The following is a 26,198-nucleotide window of genomic DNA, read 5'->3' as shown; positions in this document are numbered from 1 at the left end:
GGCTGGGAAATTGCGTATATCTCAAATTGCTTTTCAAATTTATACATGACCTGCCTACTGAAGCATAGAGGATGGTCTGACATGCGGTGCGAATGTCTATATATTGTGCCCTGCAGCCCACCTTCAGTCTCAGAGGCATCAGTAACTTTCAGGTTATTGGCTCACAAACCCTAGTTTTTACTTTGTGCTTTCACTTACAGGAAAATTGCAGATAATTTCATAGAAATATATAGCTTCTGGTAACAATTGCTATGTGATGATTTGCCCATGTATCAGTCACAGTTTTAAGAGCATGTACATTCATTTGGTGTAGTTTTTTCCTTTTAGATTTGGCTGGCTAACTTTTCCTCACCTGTCCTTTGCCAGGGAACTGTTCTGGAAATTAAGAAATGTACTCCTGCACAAGGAGAGAGAAATAGATCCCTTATACACTTTTCCTCCCTGTGTGGCCTCACATTATTTCTGTGTGTGGTTTTGCGGTTTTGCTCTTTAATGTTGCCTGAATTAGTCAAAACAGTTACGAAATTCTAAGTATAAATACATGATTTGCCTGTAGGCAAATGTGATAGATTACATATTCACTGCAAAGGTAGTTTGGATAACAATATGTGAAGGGGAGAAGACAGTGCACCATTTCTAATAAATACATGTATTCTAAAAATCTGCTATTTATGTGCTTCCAGTAGGTGAATTCATTTAAATATATGGTCCTAGATTCCAGGGCTTTTTAACAGCATTGCTATTATTTATCCTCTTTGTGTGCCACAGATTTTTTTATTGTCATTATTTTTTTTCCATTAGAAAGGTCTGTTTTCTATTTTCTATTTTTTTAATGCCTAAACTAAAATCAAACATTACTTATTATACAGCTACATGAAATGTAGTGATGTAGCATAAGAAGAGACAGAAGATTAATTTGGAGATAGCTATAACATATATCTATAAAATCTCGGAAATAAGTATATTTTTAGATAGATATGTAGATAGATGTATATAGTAATATATATATTCATTCCCTTTAAAGATGTAGTCTGCTTGGGATGAAGATATTAAGATGCTTAATGTCTTAATATAAAGTATTGGGTGTTATTACCCTTAATAGTCTCATGACTGAAGACAATCTCCATAATATAATTGAGCTTTACACATCAAGCCAGCTTTAACTGTTTAACTCAGATTATAATGCTGAAGCAATATGTTTTATAGTGTATTCTCAAAAGGTATTTTGCCTGAATTTATTTTTCAAAAGTTGTAATGTATTATACTCAATATTTAAAGATTTGGTTTAGCACGTGAAGAACTATAAAGAAAAACAAACACCCAGTAATAAGAAAAGTGAGTCTTCCGAAATGCTTTACATTTGAAGAGGCATCTCATAAAATCACAGTCCTGACTTTTTTTTCTAGGCCATTGCACAGTCTTGCAAATTGGATGTTAAATATTTGTTTAACATTGTTTTCTACTCTGTGTACATACTTAAAAACAATTACACTAGATGAAAAATCTCTACAGACTAAAGCGAAAGTAACACTTGTATTTTGACAAACAACTTATTTTCCTCTATTTGCACTGAGAGGATGAGCGGCAAATGCAGATTTAATAGAGATATTCACATTCAGTGTTTTATAATAGTTTAGAAACAGAATAAATGGAAATTGTTTGAGCAACTGGTAAAAATTACAGACAATTAGTATGGAAATTAATCTGATCAATTAATCAGGAAATCAGTTACTTAATGAGTAATCAGAGGTATGAAAATAGTTACATGAGGGAAACAATTAAATTGAAGTGACCACAAAATCATAGGAAGGCTTTTTACCTCCCAGCAATACACCTTCAGTCATTTCCCTCCAAACCCCATAAATGCGATATTTATAGAACATCAGTACAATTCTTTTTGTCAGGAAGGAATTTCCACAAATGAGACCCAAGGGACCTGCACTGAATTGCCTTTGCAAGATATTTCCTGTGAACTTGGAAAAGTCCTGACAGCTCTCTGTGAGGATTCCATCTCATACAGCTTTAGGGAGCTATGATAAAGGTGTCTACATCATCTGGTCACCCATTATAATCACTAGAGAATTTTTTTTTTAAGAACAGATTCATCTGATTTACTTTAAATATCTACATTGTGAGGAGACAATATGTCTTTCTCTTGACCACAAAAGAAAGACCCTGGGATGAATCCCATTTTACATGCCTTTTGACAATTGTAAAATGAAGAATCCAATCCTGCCTTTCTTGTCAGGAGAATAATGAGTTTTAAATCTGAAGCATTGTGAATTAAACTGGGTTTATAGATAAATATGAATCTCTGGATGTGAAAAAGAATTTATATGTCCAATTATCAACAAATAATTCTGATAAGTCAACCCACTAATGAATGACCCATGACATGATGACTTATATAGCTTAAGGGACAGACAGAAATTACAGATTTGTAGGAGTATAAATAAAAGGAACCTGAAACTCAATCCCAAAATAAGTGTGTCTTGAGGTCAGATCTGTTCTTGTTCTTCTGTGAATAAATTTAAAGTAAATATACAAGATTAAGACTTGTGGTTTCAGTGTCATGATACTATTGAAAATGACATATCACTTGGGAAAATGCAGAAGAAAATGAAAGATTTTATGTCATGGGGTGAGAAAAAAAATAAGACTGGAATCATAAAAAAGCAAGCTTGAACAGCAATACTGCTCCTTTTTTTTTCTTTCCTTTCATTTCCATTTTGAATTTGTAGTGTCAGCAATATGCACTATATGACACAACTTTAACCTAGAAATGCTGAAATATGTTTCAGATATTAAAAACATAGCTTTGAACTTCTTCACATCTTAAAATAGAATTTTGTCTATTATATTTTTTTCAAGTCATGTCAATATAGGCTTCATGTTCAGTACCAAAACATCGTGTTCTTTATTTATTTATTTTATGTATTTCCACCAAAAGATTACAAGCATGAATATTTTTACTTTGTAAAAGACACTGGAATTTAGTCACTGTATTTCTACTAGGAGACAAAACGTTAATTTGAGCTTTGTATTTCTCCCCACAATTTATAACATGGATGGATTTACCTGTAAAAGGAAACAGTTACAGTGTCATGTAACTAAGTTACAAGAAGCTTCTTAGCTTTCTTCTGAGAAGTAAGTGACAGTGCTCTTTCATTGAAATTTTTATTCCCTGCAAACTACCAATAATATTTTTTAGGAAGCAAAATGAACAAATATGCTGAAATTCCTTAGTTTACCTACCTCAGAGATCATCTCCAAGAACACTTTTATGATTTGTTGTGAAACCTATGTCAGGAAATTAGTAAAGTTCTCAAGATCACAGAATCATAGAATAGTTTGGGGTAGAAGTGACCTCAAAGAACATCTAGTCCAACCTTCCTGCAATAGACAGGAACATCTTCACCTAGATTAGGTTGCTCAGAGCCCCATCCAACATGACTTTGACTCTTTCCTGGGATGGAACACTCTTAAAAGAACAGAGTGGAGGAGGAGGATCACCTCCATTGACCTGCTAGCCATGGTTCTCTTGGCTTTCTGGGCTGCAAGGGCACATTTCAGGCTCATGTCCAATTTCCATTCACCACCATCCCCAAGTCCATCTCAGCATGGCTGCTCCCAGCCCCTTCAGCCCCAAGCTTGTACTGACACCAAGGGTTGTCCTGACCCAGATGCAGCACCTTGCATCATGTGGTTCACCTGAGACCATTTATCCCCTCTTGAGTGGAATCTGGTCCTTCAGATGTGTCATCTAAACCACTAAACTTGAAGTCATCTGCAAACTGGCTGAGGGTGCACTCGATCCCACTTTCTATGACACTGATGAAGACATTAAACAATACTGATCCAAATATAGACCACTGAGGGACAGCACCTGTCACTGATCTCCAGCTGAACACTGAGCCATTGACCACTGCCTCCTAGATGTGACCATCCAACCAATGCCTCATCCACCAAACAGTCCATCCATAAAATCCGTCTCTCTCTGACTTGGGGTAGAAGTGACCTCAAAGAACATCTAGTCCAACCTTCCTGCAATAAACAGGAACATCTTCACCTAGATTAGGTTTCTCAGAGCCCTATCCAACATGATGTTGTGGAGGACCACGTCAAAGGCTTGGCAGAAATCCAGATAGATGACATCTGCAGCCCTTCCCTTGTCCACTGATGTAGTCACTCCATCAAAGGCCAGTGGTCTGGTCAAGCAGCACTTACTCTTGGTGAAGCCATGTGGCCTGTTTCAAATCACCTCACTGGCCTTCATTAACCTTAGCACAGCTTCTAACAGGATCCGTTCCATGATCTGCCCAGGGTCTTTTCTTTTCTGCCCATTTTAAAAACAGATACATTATTTCCCCCTTTCCCATCACTAGGAACCTCGTCTAACTGCCATGACTTTTAAAATATAATGGAGAGTGGCTTGGCAACTAGGTCAGACAATTCCCTCAGGATTCTGGGATGCGTCTCATCAGGTCCCATAGACTTATGTATGGTCAGGTTCCACAGGTGGTCATAAACCTGAGCTTCTCTATTCTCTGAATGCCTATTCTATTTTTTACCGCAGGACTAGTTCTTTTCAAGATGATGCCTGATCTGTAAAGACTGCTGTCTGTGGTGTCAGAAACTGAAGTGAGCGTAGATGTGTGAATGAATGTGTGAGCACTAGTGAAGATCAAGCTGCTCTTGTTTGTCCACTGGCCTGTATGTTGATCAACATCTTCTGAAGTGTTTAAATCCACAAAAAATGGGTTGCTTATTCACCACAAGCGGAAATAAAATGATTTAAAATCTTTTTGAGGCATAATGGAAAATGTATTTTCAAACGTGACCTGAAGAACAGATATAGGGACTGCATTATAATTTCTTTTTTTTTCAAAGGCATCAGAGACAAAGCAGTGGGTGGAAGTGTATACATGTACACATGAATACTTGTGCATATTTTACGAATTCTTTTACACACACAAAATTTCTTTAAATATGCTGTTCACTCATTTTCATTCAGAGGTAAAGTTTTTACAACAGCACTTGTTTTGAAGGAGAAAGATATCCATCTGTTTGATACACTAAACGATTTCCAAGCTGAAGTGGTGACATGCTATTAAACTTTATCTTCTTAACAGTATTGCTGTTCTGCAATCATTGCAAAGAAATTGTAGTGTGGAACGATACACAGAGAACATCTGTAAAAAAAAAGCTGCATTTTAAATGTTTTGTGAATACATGCCCTGTGGTTAGACGTAACTGTAGAAGTGTGTTTGGATGAAACCTGAGGTGACAGTTAAGGGAGCACACTAATTTAATAACAGTTGATGAATTAAGAAACTGTATTACTTTTTAAAATCACTTAGGAAATCTCCTTTCAAACCTCTTGGTAGTCTGGTTGATTCTTCTGGACAGCATGTCAAAAAGATTTGGAAACACACAGTCTGTACAAACCACTGTGTCTGGTTTAGCTTCTTTTCCACTTTCTAAAGAAACTTACATCAAAGCTTTATATTTCCATTCCAATAAATATGCTCTGTACATGGGTTTTCTTTTTGGGGGAAAATAGTGCTGATTATCACAAAATTTATTCTAAGCTAAATACATGACCTGTAGCATCCATCACTTTAAATATATTTCCTTTAAAAGAAGAGCATTTAAATGAGACAAAGTCCAAACATTCTTAATGTTGATAAACCACTCCTTTATATGCAGTAGAAACCAAACCATTTATAAAAATGTAAATTTCCAGGAAAACTCTTAATATGATCCAGAAGTATCTAATGATTATAGTCAAATACCGCAAACTTCATAAACTCAGTGCCAGGAAAATTAGTATGGAACTATTTGAACTTGACAGTTGAGGTTTCTAAACTTTTCAAAACAATCAGGGAATTACTATGGCTGAAGTAAAAAAAACTAAATACCCATAAAATAAGTCCCAGTACTTAAAAAGTCCCCCAAGAGAGACATTTCAGTTACTTTTTTTAGTGGATTAGGACCTTTTCATATTTACCCTTGATATTTCCATTTCTATAATAGGTTATTTCAATGAATTCTTTATGAAGCACAAATTACCATGATTCCTGATGTGACAAGAAAATGGTGAGTACTCCTCTGAGTAGAAGTGGAACAGCAATGTCATCATTTATAAAATAACAGAACTTCTGAAGCAGGTACATTTTAAATACAGAAGAGACGGTAATTACAGTACAAACATTTCTATGTCCATGTACATGTTTCTAAGCAGAACAGGTTCTTGCTCCAGCTTCTTTGTCAGTATTTGAACCTCATTAAAACTGCACAGCTAGCACTGAACAGTATGAACAAATCTCTTGTTTAACAACTGCATGAAAATACAATGGTAAATGGAATAAAATACACCTTCTAATTAATTTTGTGTCTTTTGGAAGTGACTCAAAGAGTCAACAATGTCCTGAGTTGCAGGTTAAAAATCTACTCCCAACAGAAAGATGTGAATGCTCTCCTCCTGCAATAGTGATAATAGTGTAGCACGTATACTTCCTTTTTTCCTACTAGGAAAGACCAAGAGAATTTGGTTTGTTCAGCCTGAAAAAGACACAGCTTAAGGGTGACCTAATTGTGGCCTTCTAGTACCTGAAAGGAATCTACAAGAAAGAGAGAGAGGGACTTCTTACAAGAGCATGTAGTGAAAGACCAAGGGGAAAGGATTCAAACTGAAAAAGAGTAGGTTTAGATTAAGCATTAGGAAAAGCTTCGTTATTGTGAGGTGGTGAGACGCTGGAACAGGTTACCCAGAGAAGTTGTGGCTGCTCCATCCCTGGATGTGTTCAGGCCAGGCAGGATGGGACTTTGATTAACCTGGTCTTGTTCTTTCAGAAAGATTATTGTAAATTGTGCTTTTTTGCTGATGGGATAAAGGCATAATATAAAATCAGTCTGCCTAAATATTATCTTGGTGCTTAAACCTTACCTTTTGTTTCTGCTTTATATGAGCTACTCTATCCTATTGATGACATACCTGGCTGTTTACTTCACCAGAAAGTTTTCTGAAAGTGTCTACTCAAAGTTTGTTAGAGGCAAAAAGGAGTTCATCATAAGCACAGAGTTAAGAATTTGTTGTTATTTCAATTAACATTTTAGCTGTCCAAATCAACTAATACAGAAAACCCTTGCTAATAACACAGGTTTATTTTCAAACAGAGTAGAGGTGCCAGCATCAGTAGTTGGAGGGGCCATAGCTCTCTGGATCTAGTAAGGGTCCATTGGAACCTTTAATTATTTTATGTGGTGCTGGGATTTCATCTTTGATAATAGACCTAAAATGCACTACAAACAATGAAAAAAAAAATCATATGTCACATTTCTTTCATACAAACAATTCAAAGCTTTTACCAAAGATAGAATTACTTATTGAACTTCCTGAATTTGAAACTTAACCATTTGATGGGCCAGGATAGTTGTGTATTCCAATGCATGTTTAACAGGAATGATTGACTAACACATGAAATGGCTACTGGAGTGAATAAACTGATTCATCACTACACCTACAGCTTAACAAAGATTAACAGATAAATGGGTAGAAAAGCACAAAAAACTCTGCCACAGATATAGCAGTGCACCTATTTTTTTTCCCTCAAATTTTCGTTCCTATTTTGCTCCTAGAAACAAGAAAAATATTCTCTTTAGGAAAAGCCTTAAAAGTAAAGCTGAAGACTCAATTAGAGGATGATGTTTAAACAGCAAAGAAGAAATGATTATGTAACATTAATATATTACACCGCTTCTTCTTGCTCCACAGCAGCTCACCTTAAAAAAAAAATTATACTTATTCCTGCGTATCAAGGAAAAATAAGTAGTTTTTTATTACTTAGGTACTTAAAAAGAAGGAAAGAAAATCAAACCGCCAAAACCTGAGGAAACAGGACAACATCTTACACAGAGGATGACTTTATATCTTCCTAAATACATTAATAACAACAACAGCAAAAAAAAAACCCATTTCTCAGTAATTACCATGTCAAGTCTTCTCACACTCATGAATTTTTCTGTAAGTTAGTTATAAGAGAGTTATGTAAAAGATGTTGATCCATCTCTATAAGTTGTTCCAGGCTGTGGTAATCAGTTCTTTAGCTCTTTCATCTACCATCAAGTACATGGTACAATTTATCTCCTTCACAATCTCCTTTAGTATGCTGCAATAATCATCAGCAGTTAATCTAAAAGCAGCTCCCGCAGAGGTTCGCAGGGCTGGCAGTCAGTTGATGTAAGACATCCTAGTCAGGCATGCATTTTAAGAGTCTGGCACCCAAACCTGGCAGTTTGTGTACTAGGTTAATGAGAACTGATAATCTTCGTATGCTACAGAAATCAGCTGTTGTATTTTACACAAATATATTTGTGTAATATATTGGTCAAATATATTACACAAATAAAATAAAAAATAAATAAAATATTTAGGTCAAATAAAAAAGTCTGAACTTCAAATTAGTTAAAGATTGTATGGAAACAGGAAGTAAAATAGCAAAACATTATTAAAAGCTTTTCATAAATATGTTCGACTTTAGAGAATAAAAAAGCATATAATTCCTAAAGCAAAGCATTCCATTTAATTTTGCCTGGCCAAAGTTATTCTGTAACAAATACTGAAACTCGTATCAGAACTTTCATAATAATCTACCATCTTGCAATCTGTATTTCCCATACTCATAACTTTTGTGTAACCAGGCCTTCCAGCAATCAAGCTAGATGGAAAATTTTAAAGATATAATGGAAGGTGCTGAATAAACTTTTTCAAGAGGAAAAAAATCATAGACTAACCTCTTACAATTTCTGTAGGGTTCAATGAAAGATTAGAAGTCAGTAATATCAAAACATCGCAGTCTTACAAACTGAAATATTTAATTATTGGCAGCTGTATCCAACTGAAAAAATAGGTCTTAGTTTGGGAAAAAAAAGTCTTCCTGAGTGAAATACAGAGGGTTTTGAAAGCATATTTTTTCCACCAAACTGTATGTTGATGGAAAATTCCCAGTCCACTTTGGATGCAATTTGTTTTCTTCCCCTCCTCATATAAATATTTATTTACTTGTTTGTATTGTGATATTTTTACCCCAAAAGAGAAAGGAACCAATCTAATGAGTGATACACTAGTAAGTTTATTAGGACCCTACATGTCTGTACTTTAAAAGTCCCTCATAGAGACGATAGGCCAGTGGTGAGCAACAAATACTTAGACAGTTTCTACCTAAAACCCCACAACTTACATTTATCCCAGCTACAAAGCTTTACATATGCGAAAAAAAGACAGTGGGGGAAAAAAAAAAGCAAAGGAGATGATCAAAAGATATATATCATAGGTTATGTGGAGAGAATGACCAAAACATACTTGAAATATTTTAGTGAATATTCTTTTTTTTTTGTTTTGTTTTCTTAAGGACATTTCTGTTTGTGATTTGTGGTGGGTTTTTTCACTTTTTTTTTTTTTTAAATAAAACACTGCTTATGATTTTCAGTCTTCTTTTGGATTTACCTGCAATAATAAGAGAATACAATATATAACTGTGTGTTAAATCAGTTATTTTCCATTACCTGTTAAGGCATTTCTCATCTGAAAAAGCATTTTATGCCAGAATAAATCTTTCAAATCTTTGTGGCAGTGTATTTTCATATTTAGGTAGAAAACCACCACATTTTTTACTGACGTTCATTGTCAAAAAACTACAAGATTTATGTCTAATTTTCTGCTTATAAGTTGTAGGAATAAGAAACATTTTTGTTTCTTTTTCTGCAAACTTTTGAACTCTTGTGTTCATGTTTAATCTCAAACTAGCAGTTTTTCCATTGAATTTTTATGGATGATTATCTGTGATAATTGCAATCCTTCACTTCCTCCACAGGTGGTTAAATAATTGGTCTGGTAACAACAAATCATGTTTGCACTGCCTTTCAGAGGTTTAATTTACAAGATTAATATACAACAGACCTATCAAAAGAGTACAAATTTTAGGCATTTCTATTAAAAAAGAATCTCTTAGCAAAGTTAAGAAACCACTTCTAGATATAGTTAGGTCTGAGAAACTTGGTTTCCACAAAGATATGCAGGTATGTTATATGTATACAAGTACATATAATGAACTATCTAACAGCCGTTCTAGGACAAATCAAAGGTCCATTTAGTATCCAGTCTTCAAAACCAGCTAAATTATATACCTCAAGAGTATAAGAAATACGGAAATATAATTGCATCATTTTTTGCTCTAAATCTGTATGGAACTACTTGGTTTCAGGCAACAGACAGCATACCACAGAAGGATTTTGAAAAGGCTGATTACTAATTAGCATGAAACACTGCATTTAGACCAAGGAGTCTTGTTCTAAGTGCTGCTTCAAAATTTGAAAGAGTCAAAGCAGAATTTTATGTAAAAAAATTTTTAATTTAAAACAACCATTACTCATATACTGCTTCATAATTTGGCCTCTTGACAAACAGAATTTAATAAGTAATTTTAAAACTTGGAAGAACTTCTGTGAAATGGAGATTGTTACCTTTGAAATGTGTGAAGAATTACACCAGCAGTATGTCAAGAAAACAATGATCATTAATTCAGCTAGTACAGAAATGGATCACTCTTCAAGAGTTTCAAAAAGATTAAGCATTTTATTTAGAAATTTGAAATAATCTGTTATGGAAAAAAAAAATGTTTTTAATAATAAACTTAGGCAGCCACAGTTCACCATGACACCATTATTACAGAAGTACAGTTTAATTTGATGCAGCACTCATATTACTGCATCTCTATATCTTACAAGAGTTATGTGAAATGCTTTTATCTCATTATAGTGTTTGGTGAATATTTCCTTTTTCCTTAATTTCATATTTAGGAAGCCTGAGTATAGAAAAGAAAGACTGCAGACTATTTTGCCCTAAAAAAATCTTTGCAGAATCATATCAGAACCACAGGTGTTGTCCCTGGAAAGGATCTCTGAAGGTAGTTTAGTCCAGCCTCCTGCTTCAAGGGGCTGAGGTTCCATGGATATTTTAGGTACCATATCTCAGTGCTGCACTGGTAAAAAAAGTTTTCTTATTTTTCAAATGTATTTTAGATGTTGACTTTTCATGTTTCTAACTCAAACTGTAATCTTCTTAGCATACTTAGCTTTTAGAAAAAATGAGGGGAAGAAACAAACACACACTTTTTACTTTTTCAGGAGACTGTGTCATGGGAGTCTTCAGAAAATTTTTGTGAGGTATTTTTTAACATATGGCCAGGTCTTATAGTTAAGAACAGGTGCTGATCTTGTCTTCTTCCAGCTTATGCAATTTGGAAAATTACTTGGTGCAACAACACCCCAATGCTTTTGCAAGTACTGTTTTTTCTATATGTATCTCTGCATACAAAATTATAGACTTCTAAGATGCTTCTGCATCACTCCATGTCCAAAAAATAAAATTCCTTAGATTTAATGGCCCTTGTATCAGGACAGTAGTCAAACATTCAGAGGTAATTATTTTCTCTACATGGTTGCTTTCATATAGGAAAACAATAAAGCTTCTGTATATTCTGTAGTCATTTTTATGAATAGAAATAATCATGGAAACTGAACTTGCAAGAAGTCCAACTTTATATGACATTTCAGTCCTTAGAGACTACAATAAACAATTACTTTAGAATCTGTAGAATATTATTTAACCTTCATAATATCATGTATGGCAGCATGAAGATAGCTATCCTCAGCACATTTCCCTTCCAGAAATCTAAATGTGTGAGTGGTCAATAGACAGCAAAGCCACCTTCCCCCATCTCTTCTGAAGTGATATATAACTTGAAGACATGTGTAACACACGAGGCAAATAAAATCTCTAAATACTAATCTTCATTTCATTAGTATTTCATGGAAACATTTATCTTTTGTGAACAATGGCATTTAAATGCTACATTTTGGATTTAGTGATGTTTTACATTCATTCTTAAGTCATATGATACAACACTGTGAAACACTGAATACTTCCAGTAAGATGAGAAAAGCAATCTAAGTATTTAATGGTTGCTCAACAACCTTTGCTCTGCAAACCATGATGGACATTTTCACTCTCCTCCAAGTACCCAAAATTCCAGGATGTCTGGATTCCCATGGACTAGCCCAGAATCGGCAGCCTGGAATCTTGCATCTTATCAAGTTTCATAAATATTTGAGGTCTCTGGGATCTGATCTAACAGAAATATCTAAAGGATATTTGACACACAAGACCTTTTTAAAAGTGCAGTGGCAACAGCTTTCCACTTAAAAAAAAACATGCTTGCATAGACTACCAGTTGCAGCAAATCCTTCTCTTTTGCATGCCATATGAACTGTGTAAGCATACTGTGCTGTAGGGATGGAAATCCATTATATTCTACTCTCCAGAAAAGGTGCATAACAATGATGTAAAAGAATTTGTCTAGTTTGGTCTCCTTGCCCAGGAAACCTACTTTTTTTTTTTTCATTGTACACTACACCATTTCAGTAGGGAAAAATGAGGGCAAATAGCACATTATACTTGAAAGCACTTTCTTTGTTAATATCTCTTAGAATGGAACCATTTAAGATGCATTTAACCCAAATATGTGTCATTGTGGAAGTGTTATGTTGGCTTTGAACTTTGAAAAATGAAAGAAAGCTGAGATGTCTCTTAATTTAAAACTAAAAATAACACTTAAGTTTTATGACCTGACAAAATAAATTTCAAAGTTTCTTTTAAATTGCAAGTTTATGCTAGCATGCTATATGATTTCTTCATATATAAAAGGTTCCAGACTTCTTTCCATTTGAAAAACTAATTATCTAATCTTCTGTAGTTTATTTGGGGAATAATCACAACTAGATGAATTTAAAAAATTCTCAACTTGTAAAAAAAAGTTATTGTAAAATCAAATCATCTGGATTATTTTTTCTATAAAAATAAACAACTGAAGTTACAATAAATAACATTTCTCCTTGAATCTTGAAACCATATTATTTCTTCTTTTCTGTATTCCACCATTTAATTCCATAAACTATAAACAAAAATCAAGTAGAAGTTGTCCTTCCAGTAGTAATATTTCACATACAGTGAATGTTTTGAAGTTAATACCTTAGAACATTAAACTTTGGTAAATATTTTATGAAATGTGCTGTGTACATGTACTTTTGCTCCATCTTGGTGAAGCCGAATAAATAAAATAAAAAATTCTTCATCGCATCTTGCTTTCATAGAGCTGAGCAGCATCTGGCCTTTTATGTTCTTCCTCGAGGTTAGCTGCTTTCCATTACACTGTGGCTCTTAGAATTTGTTCTGTTGTGTCAAAAAGCCAAGGCTGACTGTAAGGAGATGTGCAGGAAAGAAAGCACCATGTTTTATCTTTTCAGTATGGAGATTAACTTCCCCATATTGGTTCCAGCTACAGTTCACTTCTGTTTCAAGGAACAAAAGGATTTGACACCAGCTCCTCAAAAGATATCAAGAAGATCATAAACTTCAGAAAACTGGAGGAAAAAAAAAATCTGGCTTATAAAATAAGATTGTCTTCCATGTCTCAAATCCCCAGTGGTGCAGCAATCATCAGGTCCCAGAGGAACTGTATACAGAGGCAATATACACACTGAAAAACCTCTCCAAGGAATAGATTTCAATTGCAACAGTAGATTGTAATGCCAGAGGGCAGTCTATAGCTGAGTGTGAAATTCATTAATGGAAATGCAGGTATGCTGTGTAGGGGAACACAACAGAAGGCAAATGTGCCAATCTTAAGAAAGTTGCTGAACTTTTGAATTAAGACAAATGTTTGATTGGTCTTTAACCTCATGATGATTTCAGTACAGCTACAGGAAACTTGCAGATTGTTTTGGTGCGACTGATGAAGTATATTGCTATATTTCTGTAGGCAGCAGCCTCCTCAGAATGATTAACCAGAACTCCTTCTAGTGACTTTGAGATTAAGTTTCCATTTTACCCATGCCACTATTACTTTATCCTGTGAAATATTGTCTTATTTGTGGTAAGTACAATCTTCTAATAACATACAAGAAATGGATCTTTCTAAGATGGTATGGTTTCCCATCCTTATCAAACTTATTTCTTTAGTTTCGCATGCTACACAATTAGTAATCTCTTTGTAGGTAAGTAAGTGATACATGGTAAACATCTTCCATTTGGATTAATACAGGGAATATTTTTGTCATGCAAAGAAGGGCTGAAACCTGCTCCTCAGATTCCAATCAGAGAAACAATGACTGCAAGTTAAAAAGGATTGTATTCAAATCTGATAGGTTTGACACACCACTGAAAAGAAGTACAAACTAATTTTCAATCTGGAATAGATGACGGAAAGGTTGATCTGTCATTCAAATGGAAAAGAATGTGTAAAAATATTAGGTCGTTTCTGAATAGGCAAGTGTCCTAATTTATGTGTTAATTTATATTATTTGTTGGATAGGTTTTTTTAAAGTGTGGGGTTGGGCTTTATTTCTTTTTAAAAGTTTGGAGAGGCATCACTGCAGGTAATATAATCAAGTACCAGTACTAAATGTCTGCATGAAAATTACCTGTAACAGAAAGAAAAAGAGAAATACATTTGTCTTTTCTGAAGTTGAAAAGATAAGAACTGTTTAAAATAAAAAGTGCAATAAATTGTTTTAATATGTTTATTTAGGGAACAGGTCTGCAGTGTTACTTAATATATTTCCTTCATTTAAATGTGAGGCAAAAAATGGTCACGTTGGTTACCTTAGATACCCTAGCAGCAATAACATAGCTGCCACTTACACCAACGTGCTTGACGAAGCACTGTTCTTGCACTCAATTAAACTATCATGCTGACAGGAGAAAAATGGATCCACTTTGTTGCAGACTGTCAAACATGCTTTGCCTTCCAACCTGCATTATTATAGCTAAGTAAAAATGTATCAAACCACTTAACTGTGCCTGTCACTGAAAATAAAATAAAATAAAATAAAATATTACAATAGGGTTTTAAGAAGAAAATTTATGAACATACTTCCCAACTTTCTGCAAACATCAACAGTATTAAAAACACATTTCCAGTTGTTATAATGTTCCAGTGAACTTTTAGAAATAGGTATCACATCCTTCTTACTTATATGATGCCTTTCTTACCTCACGAGTTTATTTTTATCAGTAGACAATGATTTTCTTCAGCTGGAGTATAATCATATTAAGTGAAATTTTTGTCCTTTTTTGTTACAGCAGTGTAAAATTTCCTCATATTTGGAAAATTCTCCATCTGAACGTAAGGCAATAGACAGACTCCTCTCTTTTCATTATACAAACTCACACTATGTGGCAGTGCAGTAAGCAACATCATGATAGGAAAGTGGACAGCGAGCCACATCCTAGTGATTCCTGGATACTGCCAGACCACTTGTGGTGTTACAGACAGCCACAGAACTCAGTTGTCCTTATATAATGAAAGGTATGAGTCTCCCTGCTGAAGGAAAGCTAAATGGTAAAGGTCTCTTTAATCCTGCTCAGCAAGGCTCCTTTACAGCTGTGTAACTGACTTGCTTTGACATTAATTTAGCTCACTCTTCTTTCTGATGCTTTGAGACTGCAATGAAGAAGAATGTTTGCCACACAGTTGTCCTTAACATTCTGCCAAGTAACTGTTAGCAGCTAAGCAAAGTGACATCTGTGCATGTGGCAATTGTCTTTAGTCTGAAGCTATTTCTCTTAAATCTAAGCCTGAGGGCTTGAGTCATCACTTCCCTGTGTCTTGCCAATTGCAGGGTATTATTTTTACACATTTTTTATTTGGAAATCAAAGACACGGAAATAATAATCTCTGTTATCTAGTACCATCTACATTTTTATTCTGATTTTTTTCTCTACACTACTTTGAGATCTCTGAGAATTTGAAAAAGAAGAATTTAATGGGTCTGATTCAGTATTCAAAGCTTTCTAGTGTTATTTGCATTTAATAAATTGAATTTTACTGAATTTTAATTATCCCATATAATGAAATTATGTGAAACCTTTTCCTATGTGAAAATAAATTCTTTAAATGGAGACATCTAGTGTTATTTTGATGCTCTAAGCCATCCCACCTACATTCCAGTTGCTCCTCCAGGTCCAGGCATGGCTTTCCAGAGGTTCTGTGGGTTGTCCATGAAGCATATCCACATATGCTTGAACATGCAAGTACATCTAAAATAACATTATATAACTAATTTAAAGCAAAGTTATTGCAGCTGCATTTTCCCTTTTATGTCACCCTTACCTGCACAAGCAAGACTTAGCATTGTCTTTCCTTGTCCGGAATAAAAATAACAATAGGTATGTTATCACATTTACTCTTTCTAATCCTCCAAAATAGTCAGGTTTTCTGAATAAATTATTCTCACACGCAGAAAGAGGAAATAATGCTTATTCTCTAATAAGTGAAATTTTGATTTTTGTAAGCCAACAAGTTTTGCTTCCATAATAAATTGATAACACCTCAAAAATATTAAGGAAATTGATTTGATAACAGAGAAAAAATGTGGTCAGATGCTCAAACATCAGAAATTAGTATAGCACCATAAAAGTTGTTATCTTTATGCAAATTTGAAAGAACTGAGAATCTGACTTTTGTATGTAATATAAGAAATTTGTCTGTCAGAAACATGTAGAATATGAAGAACTCACATTTGTATATACAAATAGGTAAGACATTAACAGTATTTTGAACTAAAGAATAAATCTTTTTACTTTGAGTTTATCAAGACTTCAAAGCTAAATTTAGCATACATATGTATACATGTAGTAATTAAGCTGATTTTTCACTTTACAAATAGGAATTAGAAAAAAAACCTCATGCATAGTCAGTTTACAAAATATTTGCTTAGAGGAAGATAAATGCAGGTCAGAAATTGTGTTTTGGCACCATATCATTCATGCACAGAAATTCAATGGCCTTACTGCACTCAGGATAAGATGCTTCTGTCCACATGACAAGAGTGAGGATCATTGTGTTTAATTCCCAAATAGTTTAAACTTTTGCATGCAGAAGTTGCTGCCTTCTTTAAAAAGTGACCTTTAAGAAAAAGACATTTAAAAAACTCTTTATTTCTTTTTCATCAATAGAGAGCAGTTCCTTGATTAGCTTGAAATCAGCCTGGAATAAGCTTTTTCTTTTCTTGTGAGTTGGAAAAAAAAATACAAAATTATACAGAATAAATAGTAAATATAAATCTAGCAAGGATTCATTGCAAAAATAAACCTGCAGTGTTCTACGTTTTTTAACCTATTTTTCCCACAACATTTTATTTTCTCCTAATTTCAGAAAATATATTTTTGTACAAATAGCTAAATACTATTATTCTTCCTCATGTGTGTATTGTTGCAGTTATTCTGTCTGAGCGTTGCTTTTGGGTAGGGTTGGAAACGACCTGTATTTGCACTTGGAAATTCCTAGACACAGCAAACTCATTTTCTTCAAGAATATTTAAAGCCAGCACAGGAGTTATTTATATACATATGTATATATATATAGATATAAAAATCAAACTTATTAAACACAGTAACATATTTACAGCTGATTCTCAGTAGCTTTTCAAATTGCCCAGGTTTATGAGTTGAAACACCAGTGATGCACAACATTTTATAGCAGCAGCTCAAGAAGAGATTGTCCAAACTTAGGTAAAGCTATCAGATAGGGAGAGTAGCAAAAGGCTTGCAGTTTTCTTCGTTGAAGATGTTGGGTAAACATAGTTACGTATTTTTCCTTCCACATACTGATACAGAATGCACATGAAGTTCCATGTAAAATACTTAAATATTTGCAGGCTCTGGGTGAATACACAAAAATATTTCATCTTTTTTTCTTTTTAACTGACATTTAGTATGACAACATTTCAACTCCTTTCATATTTATTATAAAGGTATATTAGGTGTAGTTGTAGACAGTGGTCATGTATGCAGTGCACGTACTAACCTAACAAATACACTCTAATGTTATAAATACAAACACAGGTGTTGGATTTTTCTTTTTTTTGTTTTTTTGGTTTTGATTTTTTTTAAGGAATCTAATTAAATGGAGGGAGAAAAGGAGTAAAGGTAAGGAATCTTTTTCCCTAGATTGGTGAATAGAGAACAGAACAGAGAATGCCATACACACCTTTTTAGAATGATGAGGAATAGTGCAATAAGCAATCTTCCTCCCACAGTTCAATCACACAAATCTTGTTTAACTTGGGGTGTAACATATTGCCTGCACACAACCCCATGGCTTCCCACAGTGATCCCTGAGTTTTTTGTTGCTAGGATTACTGCTGTGCTTAAATTCTGACTGTTGACATGTAATTATAAGGCACTTTTATTTACAATGGTTCTACCTTGAAATAAAATTACAGAAATTCGGCCCCAGCCCAACATATTATGACTTCACGTTTGCTGCTCCAGAACTTCCAGATAGTCAGGCTCAGCATGTAAATTAGCCTTGAGTTCAAAATACTCATTTTTAGTTTGTTCTAGAAAAACCTTTCTTGGCCTGGAGTACATGAGTGTCTCCATTAACTGCAGTTCTTCATGTGTTCCAGGATAACGAACTTCCATGTCAGGCTGGAGCTGGACAATATTTTTTCTTAGGTACTCTGTGATCCCTAGCTGCTGCAGTTCTCTCTCTTTTTCAAGAATGTTTCTATACAAGCAGCTAGCATCCTGAAAAGACAGAAATTCAGCAGATTGATCTGTAGCCTTGTACTTGACATTTGGACCTGTAAGTGGTGAACTGTTTTCTCTTTCCAGGAGACTTCGGCGAAGATATTTAGAATCATTAGCTTCCTTCTCAATTCCCTCCTCCTGCTGCTGCTCAGTATGCTTGGGGCTGAAGGACGGGCTGTGGTAGACCTGAACCATGGGGGTAACTATTCGTTGCTCATAGAGGGTCGCAGCTGGGCGCTCCGTGGTGTGGTGAGTTGTCTTATGCCCATACATGCTGTACTGAAGGTGAACTGGGCTGCTGTCCCTCACTTGTTCATCCACTTGTTTCTTTTTGCATCTGCGGCGCCGGTGCAGAACAAGAACAACTATTCCTGCTGCACAAAACACAATAGTTATAAACACAATGAGCAGTCCTAATATTAGAACAGAAAGTGGGACAGCATCTGTAAGGGACCGCAGAATGGTGTCTGCGGTGCTGGCAGTAGGAGAAGAAGTGGTCACCACTACAAAACCGGCATGAGTTGGTAGGGCAGGGCTATTTATTAAATCTGGACACAAGACTTCACTGTTTAAGGATTTCAATTCCTTTTTTGCTAGATGGCCTGGAGATTTACAAAAAATATCACCCATCATGGTATTCTTACTCAGTTTTTGTATCCATTTTTGCAGTCCAACTGAATCGCAGGTACAGTCCCAGGGGTTGTCTTCAAGCTCAATTTGTACCAGCATATCCAGCTCATCCAAGACATTGCTCACAGGCAAATGAGCAAATTGGTTGGTTTTCAGATTTAATCTGGTGAGGGGAACACCTGAAAAGATATGGGGTGGCAAAGCCTGGAGAAGGTTGTTATTTAGGTAGAGGACTTTCAGTTTTGGCATTGCATTAAACGTCCCCGGCAAAACTTCTTTGATGGCATTATATTCAAGGTACAAATACTCAAGGTGTTGAAGGCCAAGGAAGAGATTCTGACTTAGCTTTGTAAGATGATTGCCATTGAGATATAATTTCTGTAGTCTAGTCAGATTCATAAAGGAACCTTCCTCAAGGTTCTCAATGCGATTGTTCCCCAGATGAAGCATTTCCAGGCTGGCATAGTTCACAAGATCTGATTTCAATAACGTCTGAATAATGTTTCCGGCTAGAATAAGCTTCTTAGGATTTGGAGGAGGGGGTCCTATGTCAGACAAGCTTTCGATATTTCGCTCCTGGCAGTGCATAAGAACTCCTGAGAGCATATGGCTGGTGCAGTGACAAGGGACTGGACAAGAGATCCCTGGAAATGTAGTAGGCTTGGAAGTATGAAGTACTAAACTTGGTTCTTTAGTAGGAGCTTTCAGGAGAGGAATCACCTTAGTTGAAAGGAGACTGTCACTGACAGAGGTGGTTACAACCAAGGGCAGTGACCCTGAAGGATCTTCAAGTTCATTAACAGGATGAGTAGGACAAAGTGATTCTTTTTTCAACCGGCTTAATATGCTGCCTTTGATAACTGAAGGGCTATTGCACACAACATCACCTATTATGGACTGAGGAGGCATGTTTTCTAGCCATGTCTTCAGCTCCAACAAATCACAGTTACAGGCCCATTTATTGTCTTCCAGCTGAAGGTCTAGTATTCTACCAATGTGTTCCAAAAAGCCAACATAGGGCAGTGTCTGTAACTGGTTCCCACGCAGATCTAAATGGGTCAATGGCACAAAACGAAATATGTTTGGAGGAAGATACTCAATGGCATTATCATTCAAAATAAGCACTTTAAGCCTGTTGAGCTTGCTAAAGGCACTTGCTTCAATCACTGTGATGAAATTGTTGTCTGCTTGAAGAAATTCCAAATTTTCCAATCCATTAAACGTATCTTCTTTAAGTGTTTCTAAAGAATTGTGATTGATATGAAGTTGCTTAAGAAGGCTGAGACCATTGAAAGCCCCAGGCTCAATATCTGCAATATTGTTAAAACCAAGATGTAGAGAAATAGCATTAACAAGGCCAGCAAAATCGTTCACGTGTAACATACTCAGACCATTGTTTAACAGATTAAGATGGAAAGGCCGTGATGGTGGGACAGTTATTTCTGATATCATCTTGATGTCTCTTTTGTCACAGTTGATAATCATGGTATCATCCTTTTCTTCACAGGAACACAGACTCTGACAAGATCCTCTGACTGAAGAAAAAGAAGGCTGTGACTGGAAAGGATCAGATGCAACCACAACTGAATATAGAATAAAAATCCAAAGCTTCATCTTGTCCAGCAGATTCTATTAAAAAAAAAAAAAAAGAAAGAAAAAAGAAAAAGTAATAGAGTCATGATTTCACAAGGTTTGGATTGTTTTTTGTTGTTTTTTTTTTTCTCCCTGGGGCAAGAGCGAGAAAAACATTCCTAATGCTTGTCATTGAGTTACTTCACCTTCCAAACAATATCATATCATGCAAAACACTTGAATTATTTTCTACTTAGAGAACATATATTTAGTTTAATGTACTGAATGAATAAATAGAGTTATAAAGGGAAATCTCCAGTACTTTCATGCTGATACCCAAAGTAGGAAATAATCAGGAGTGTGTTACCTTTATTTATATACTGTATAGACTGCCAGTGGGTTGCAGTAATAAGTTACTGTCCCAAGCAACTTACATCAAAGCTAATATAATATTTTGAATCGTTGCTTTGTGTCACCACACAGCACTGCAAATTTTAAGATCACCTTGCTAAGATTAACCTTATGTCATCCAGCTGCTGAAGAGAAGAAATCAGATTTGGTTTGATTTAACAATGTGCTGTGAGCAAATGCCCATTCAGTCAGGATACAGGGAATCTCTCTTTGGTTCTACATTATGTATGGAAATCAAAAGGTATTTCCTCTGAAATCCCTGTACCCACAAACTGAAAAGGTAGTAGACCAAATAATTGCTTTTCCGTACTTAAGTTTTAATGCAAAGGTTGTAGTTTGTGGATATTTAGTGAAAGAGGGACCACAGCACACAGCAATGTAGCATTTGCATATAATATACACATAAAAAATTTGTGTCCATAAAGTAAAAGAGAACTGACAATGTAGTACATGTCAGAAGAAACAAGGAAGCCAGGGCAAACTTTTTTTGAGATTAATATTGTACTCCTTCCAGTGATTATAATCATCAATTACCACAGTGAAATGTATATGGAACTCACTGTGCTCTACAAATTAAAAATAATCACCAGTATCAACTGTATGTTATGTAACATAATTATCACCTTTCAAGTTGATCTTGAACTTTGAATACCTGATAAATGCATCATTACAGCTGTGGAGTCGGGAGCAAAATTTATATTTTTAAATCAGTCATTTGTTATTGGTTTGAATTAATTTGTCCTACAGCCTATTTGTCCTACAGTCTATTTGAAAATTCTCTGTTTCCTTCTGTCAAGGCTGCCTAATTAGCATGACCAATGGTAACTCTTGATAGATAAGGTAGAGTGAAATCACTGTTTATATCTTGAATTAAGTATTTTTAATTAAAAAAAAAAAACAAAAAAAACCCCCAAAAAACCCTTAAAATTAAATGGATTATTTAAAAGCCAGTAATGTTTATGGGCTGTGCTATTTATTTGAGGACTGAACTAAGCAATATTCTTAAGTAATCCATCAAATAAAGATCATGATGTTTCAAAGTAAGCTATTGAAACATGAAGTACAGAATGTCACTACACAACCAACTATGTTAATTTCTGAAAGATTAGAACCTTTCACAATGATCAATTAGTTACATGCATGAACATTTTTATAGTGTGGCCATATGATTTGGCATCTCATCAATGCATGTTTTAAATTTCATGCACCTTGGTTACTAGAAACACCATTTCTCAAGGCTTCCCTTAGAACAGATTGCAAAAATTTACACATGCAGGCAGTTAAATGCTGTAGCATGAGGATTACACACACACATAAACAAAAGGAACAACAGCAAAAGTGTGCATAGTGAATTTTATTTTTCTCCATTAGTAGCTCCTTGTAAGTGAGAGTAGAAGTATGAGTTTAAAAGTAGTAAGTGCAATTCACAGGGTGAGAAAGTGTCCTTAAAAATATGATCTTTTATCTTTGTCTTAGTGGAAAAAATAATTTTGTTGTCTCATATAACTCTCCTTGAACTTCAGCTGCCTATGTTTAATATATATGCCTTTAAGTCTGTTTTCCTAAGAAGTATTGGATAAGACACACCATGTCAAGATGTTATCTTGAAGTATGCAGAATAATTCTAGGATCATATTATGCTAGCAACTTATTCTTGCTTTACATGCATCACTATCCTTTCCAGTGACCCAAGGTAAAAAATACAAGCTCTTGACACAGATGCCAGCTTCAAACCTACACTATGACTAATTCAACTTTATTTCTGTATACTTTTTCTCATTAGAAATTCCAGCGTCAATCCACATCAAATTCAAACTACACTTATAAAGTCCCTGAGCAAAATTAAATGGGAAAAAAATTCTGTAAGGCATGTTGCATTCTATTGCATATTGAGAAATTAGGTTATAAAAATGAAAACCTTACTCTCAGAGATGAAAGTAACAGCATTTGTAACCAATTGGAAAACATTCACATTTTAATCATCGTCATACTTCTGTAAGCAGCACTGCCAGAGCTCTCTCACACACACACATATATGCACACACAATAAAAATTAATAGGAGAGCTGTATTCTTTTTTCCTTTTTCCAGTTTTTTTCTTTTTGTAAACACTCAGAAATATGTAATGAAGTTCTCAGTGGGCTACTATTGTAAAATAAAAACAGCTCTCAAGTAACAGATGAATAACACTTAACTGAAAGAATTCACAATACAACAAAATATAATTTAAAAGACTTGAAAAACTGACCTTTTCATGTAGTGAGGTTTTTCAGCAAACTCCACATGGTAACTTTGTTTTTTTCATTTTATCTGCTTTTGTGTGTGTCACTGCTCACTGCGTACTGTAACTAAGCTCTGTAGGAATTCTAAAAGACTAAAAAATGTCAGAGTTCCTTCCATGAGGCAAAGTTGAATATGCCCAGAAGTAGTCACCTTACAGCAAAGACATTACATGCTTTCTAAGTAATAACATATTTGGTTTTAAAACATTGAAACAGCTTGTTTCATTATGCTTGGGGGTTTATTTCTTTGGTTGTTTTAATACAGCTATTTAAAAAAAAATATATGTTGAGGATTTTCAAAGCCCCAAGCTAAGAATTAGCAATATCTAAAAGCCTTTGGGATTGTTTATTAAATTCTTGAGGGAATCACAGTAAGATGATGCATTTAAGACCACTTTTGCACTTGAGGAAATAAAACTAAACACCCATTCCTCTCCCCTCAAGGGATTCGAAAACAACGTTCCCTTAATACACACATTCTACACTGTTATCAGTTTGAATAATTGTGCCTGCAGACTGTTTAAAATACCGTATAAACTGCCACTGTTTAACATAAAAGTTATACAAAGTCATGCAGAAAAATAAATGCAACTTGTACTGAGAAATGGAATTCTCATGTGCTCAGCTATTTAACTAACTGGAGTCTTTCTTACCTGTACAGCAGCAGCACTCCCTGAATCACTCAGTAATGCACAGTTGGAGCAGCTGTTTCCATGTAATATATTTTTTTCTCTGAAAAATGCACACTTTCTTCCGAGTTTCCCTTTGCTGCAAGCTCTGGTAATGTTACAGCTCCATAAAGTTAAAATCCTTGTTCAGAAGACAAAGTACAAAGCGTTCGATTGAAAAAATCTTCCAGGCAGCCGTGCACATCAGACCATCCTGTAAGCAGTTGTCCTTTTTCCTCAATTAAAATTCACAGCATACTTCACAGCTAGGCTGACTTTTCTGCATATAGTTAACTGTTTGCAAGCATTTGGATGCTGTAAACAAACAAGATGCTCAGCAGAGCTTGACTTGATCACTTGCTTTTTGTCAGATTTTTAGATGCAAGCTGCTCCTCTGTTCTCTCTGTTCTTTCTAGTCTTTCTTGTTAGCTCAGTTTGTTATTAGTCAGATTGCCAGGGGCTGGGAAGTAGGCGTAAATAAAGAGACTTCTTGGCTTTTGACTCAGCCTTTAAGCCCTTCCCCACCAGAGAGCTTTAATCTGCCAATGTCATTTAATACAAGATACAGCTCCACCTTGAGACAGATCAGCTCCTCCTCCCACAATTCCTCTCACCTCCTTTTCCCCTTATCTAAGTGAGCCTCAGAAAGTAAAATTCAGCTAAATATCTTCTAGATTGCTTAAGGACTGTTAATGCCTGATTTTGCAAAACAGTAAACATCCACTGCAGCTCTTGCAGTTTGTTCTCTTGGGCAGACCTTGCATTTAGTGTGTATCTGCAAATGCTTGCTTTAGAAACCTGAAAGCATGCTAGCCCAAACAGACTCCACAAAACACACCACAAGGGAAACTTTGTCCTCTGGAAAAAATGTCTATCATGTTGAAGTGCAGAAGAATTATTCAAATATATAAATGAGACTGTAAAGCTCTGATTCCACTCCACTCAGTGCAACTGGGGTAGGGGTGAGCATGCACACTTGTACACAGTTTCTTTCTGGAAACAAAAAAAAAAAAGGAATATTACTGCTTATGCTTATGCCTGCACAATGACTGCCATCAGCCCTTTTTAAAACTGCCCATCTTGTTCTGTAGGAATAAGGCTGGGTTGATTGAAATTGTCTGTTTTACAGATGTTAGCACAGTGTTGGTATGTGTCCACGTGAGATTGCATTGTATTTGCATGAAACATTGCTTTGAGAAAAAACAGTCTGGTTTGGGGAAGGGCATTTTTAAAGGCATAAGTCATGCTCAAGGTATTATTTTCTTTGTGCTCATAAACAAGTAATTAGCAAATACAGTACAGATACAGTAAAATGTTTATTCCATGCAAGGAGAATTTTCCTTATCACTCTTGCACTGCATGGAACGGTTTTATAATCTGCAAATGCTACTTCCTTGTTCATCCCACTGCCACAGAGCTACAAAATCTTTTGGGGAGCAACAATAGATGTGGTGCTCCAGCATATTTGCCCTCTAGAGCATAACATTTCTGTTTTGTTCTTATTGTGCCTTGGATTACTACACAGACTGTTTATCACAGCCTCCAACCAGTCAGATTTCAGTAACTTCTTATGCACTGATAGCTCTCTAGGTGGCCCCATTGACCTTTAAAGGGATATTGCAATATACACCACCATGTGATGAAGGGTTTCAAGATTCCTGTCCTATATGTATACTTACATACATTTTTATTTATAGGCTTATGTATATAGGTTTTGTCTTATTATGAGTACTGCAGCAGTTACTTTTCTGAAAATGAAAGATATAATTTAGCAAAATAATAAAAAAGATAATATATTCCTATGGAAGAATAACAATTTGATTTCCATTCTTTTCAACACATCACTTATTTTTTTGCAGTTTGCTAGTTTTAATGAACCTTGCTACTCAGTCTAGACTTGAAGACATTTTACTGTTAAGGTTCAAAGGTTCTCAGCTATCTGTGGCCAGCCAAATGAATAATTATTTTCTTTATTAGTTTT

General features: G+C 35.1%; 1 protein-coding gene across 2 annotated transcripts; it reads right to left on the bottom strand.

Moving 5' to 3' along the window:
* Nucleotides 1–17,039: 17,039 nt before the first annotated feature.
* Nucleotides 17,040–24,733, bottom strand: SLITRK6 (SLIT and NTRK like family member 6). 2 transcript variants are annotated; one of them, XM_085057833.1, is made up of 3 exons: nt 24,203–24,733; nt 19,300–20,914; nt 17,040–19,029 (listed from the first exon to the last, which is right to left on the bottom strand). In XM_085057833.1, exons 2-3 carry the CDS (start codon nt 20,897–20,899, stop codon nt 18,377–18,379), a joined length of 2,253 nt encoding a protein of 750 aa, XP_084913959.1. In that variant the 5' UTR covers nt 20,900–20,914; nt 24,203–24,733; the 3' UTR covers nt 17,040–18,376. The 2 variants fall into 2 exon arrangements, with proteins under 2 accessions (XP_084913959.1, XP_084913949.1); XM_085057823.1 differs by having other exon boundaries at nt 17,040–20,914.
* Between the last annotated feature and the right edge of the window lie 1,465 nt (nt 24,734–26,198).

This window comes from Lichenostomus cassidix, chromosome 1, assembly GCF_008360975.1.
Source record: "Lichenostomus cassidix isolate B80296 chromosome 1, HeHo_3.0, whole genome shotgun sequence".
Taxonomy (NCBI): domain Eukaryota; kingdom Metazoa; phylum Chordata; class Aves; order Passeriformes; family Meliphagidae; genus Lichenostomus; species Lichenostomus cassidix.
The sequence above is the reverse complement of the archived record's forward strand: the minus strand, read 5'-3'. Positions and strand labels throughout refer to the sequence as shown.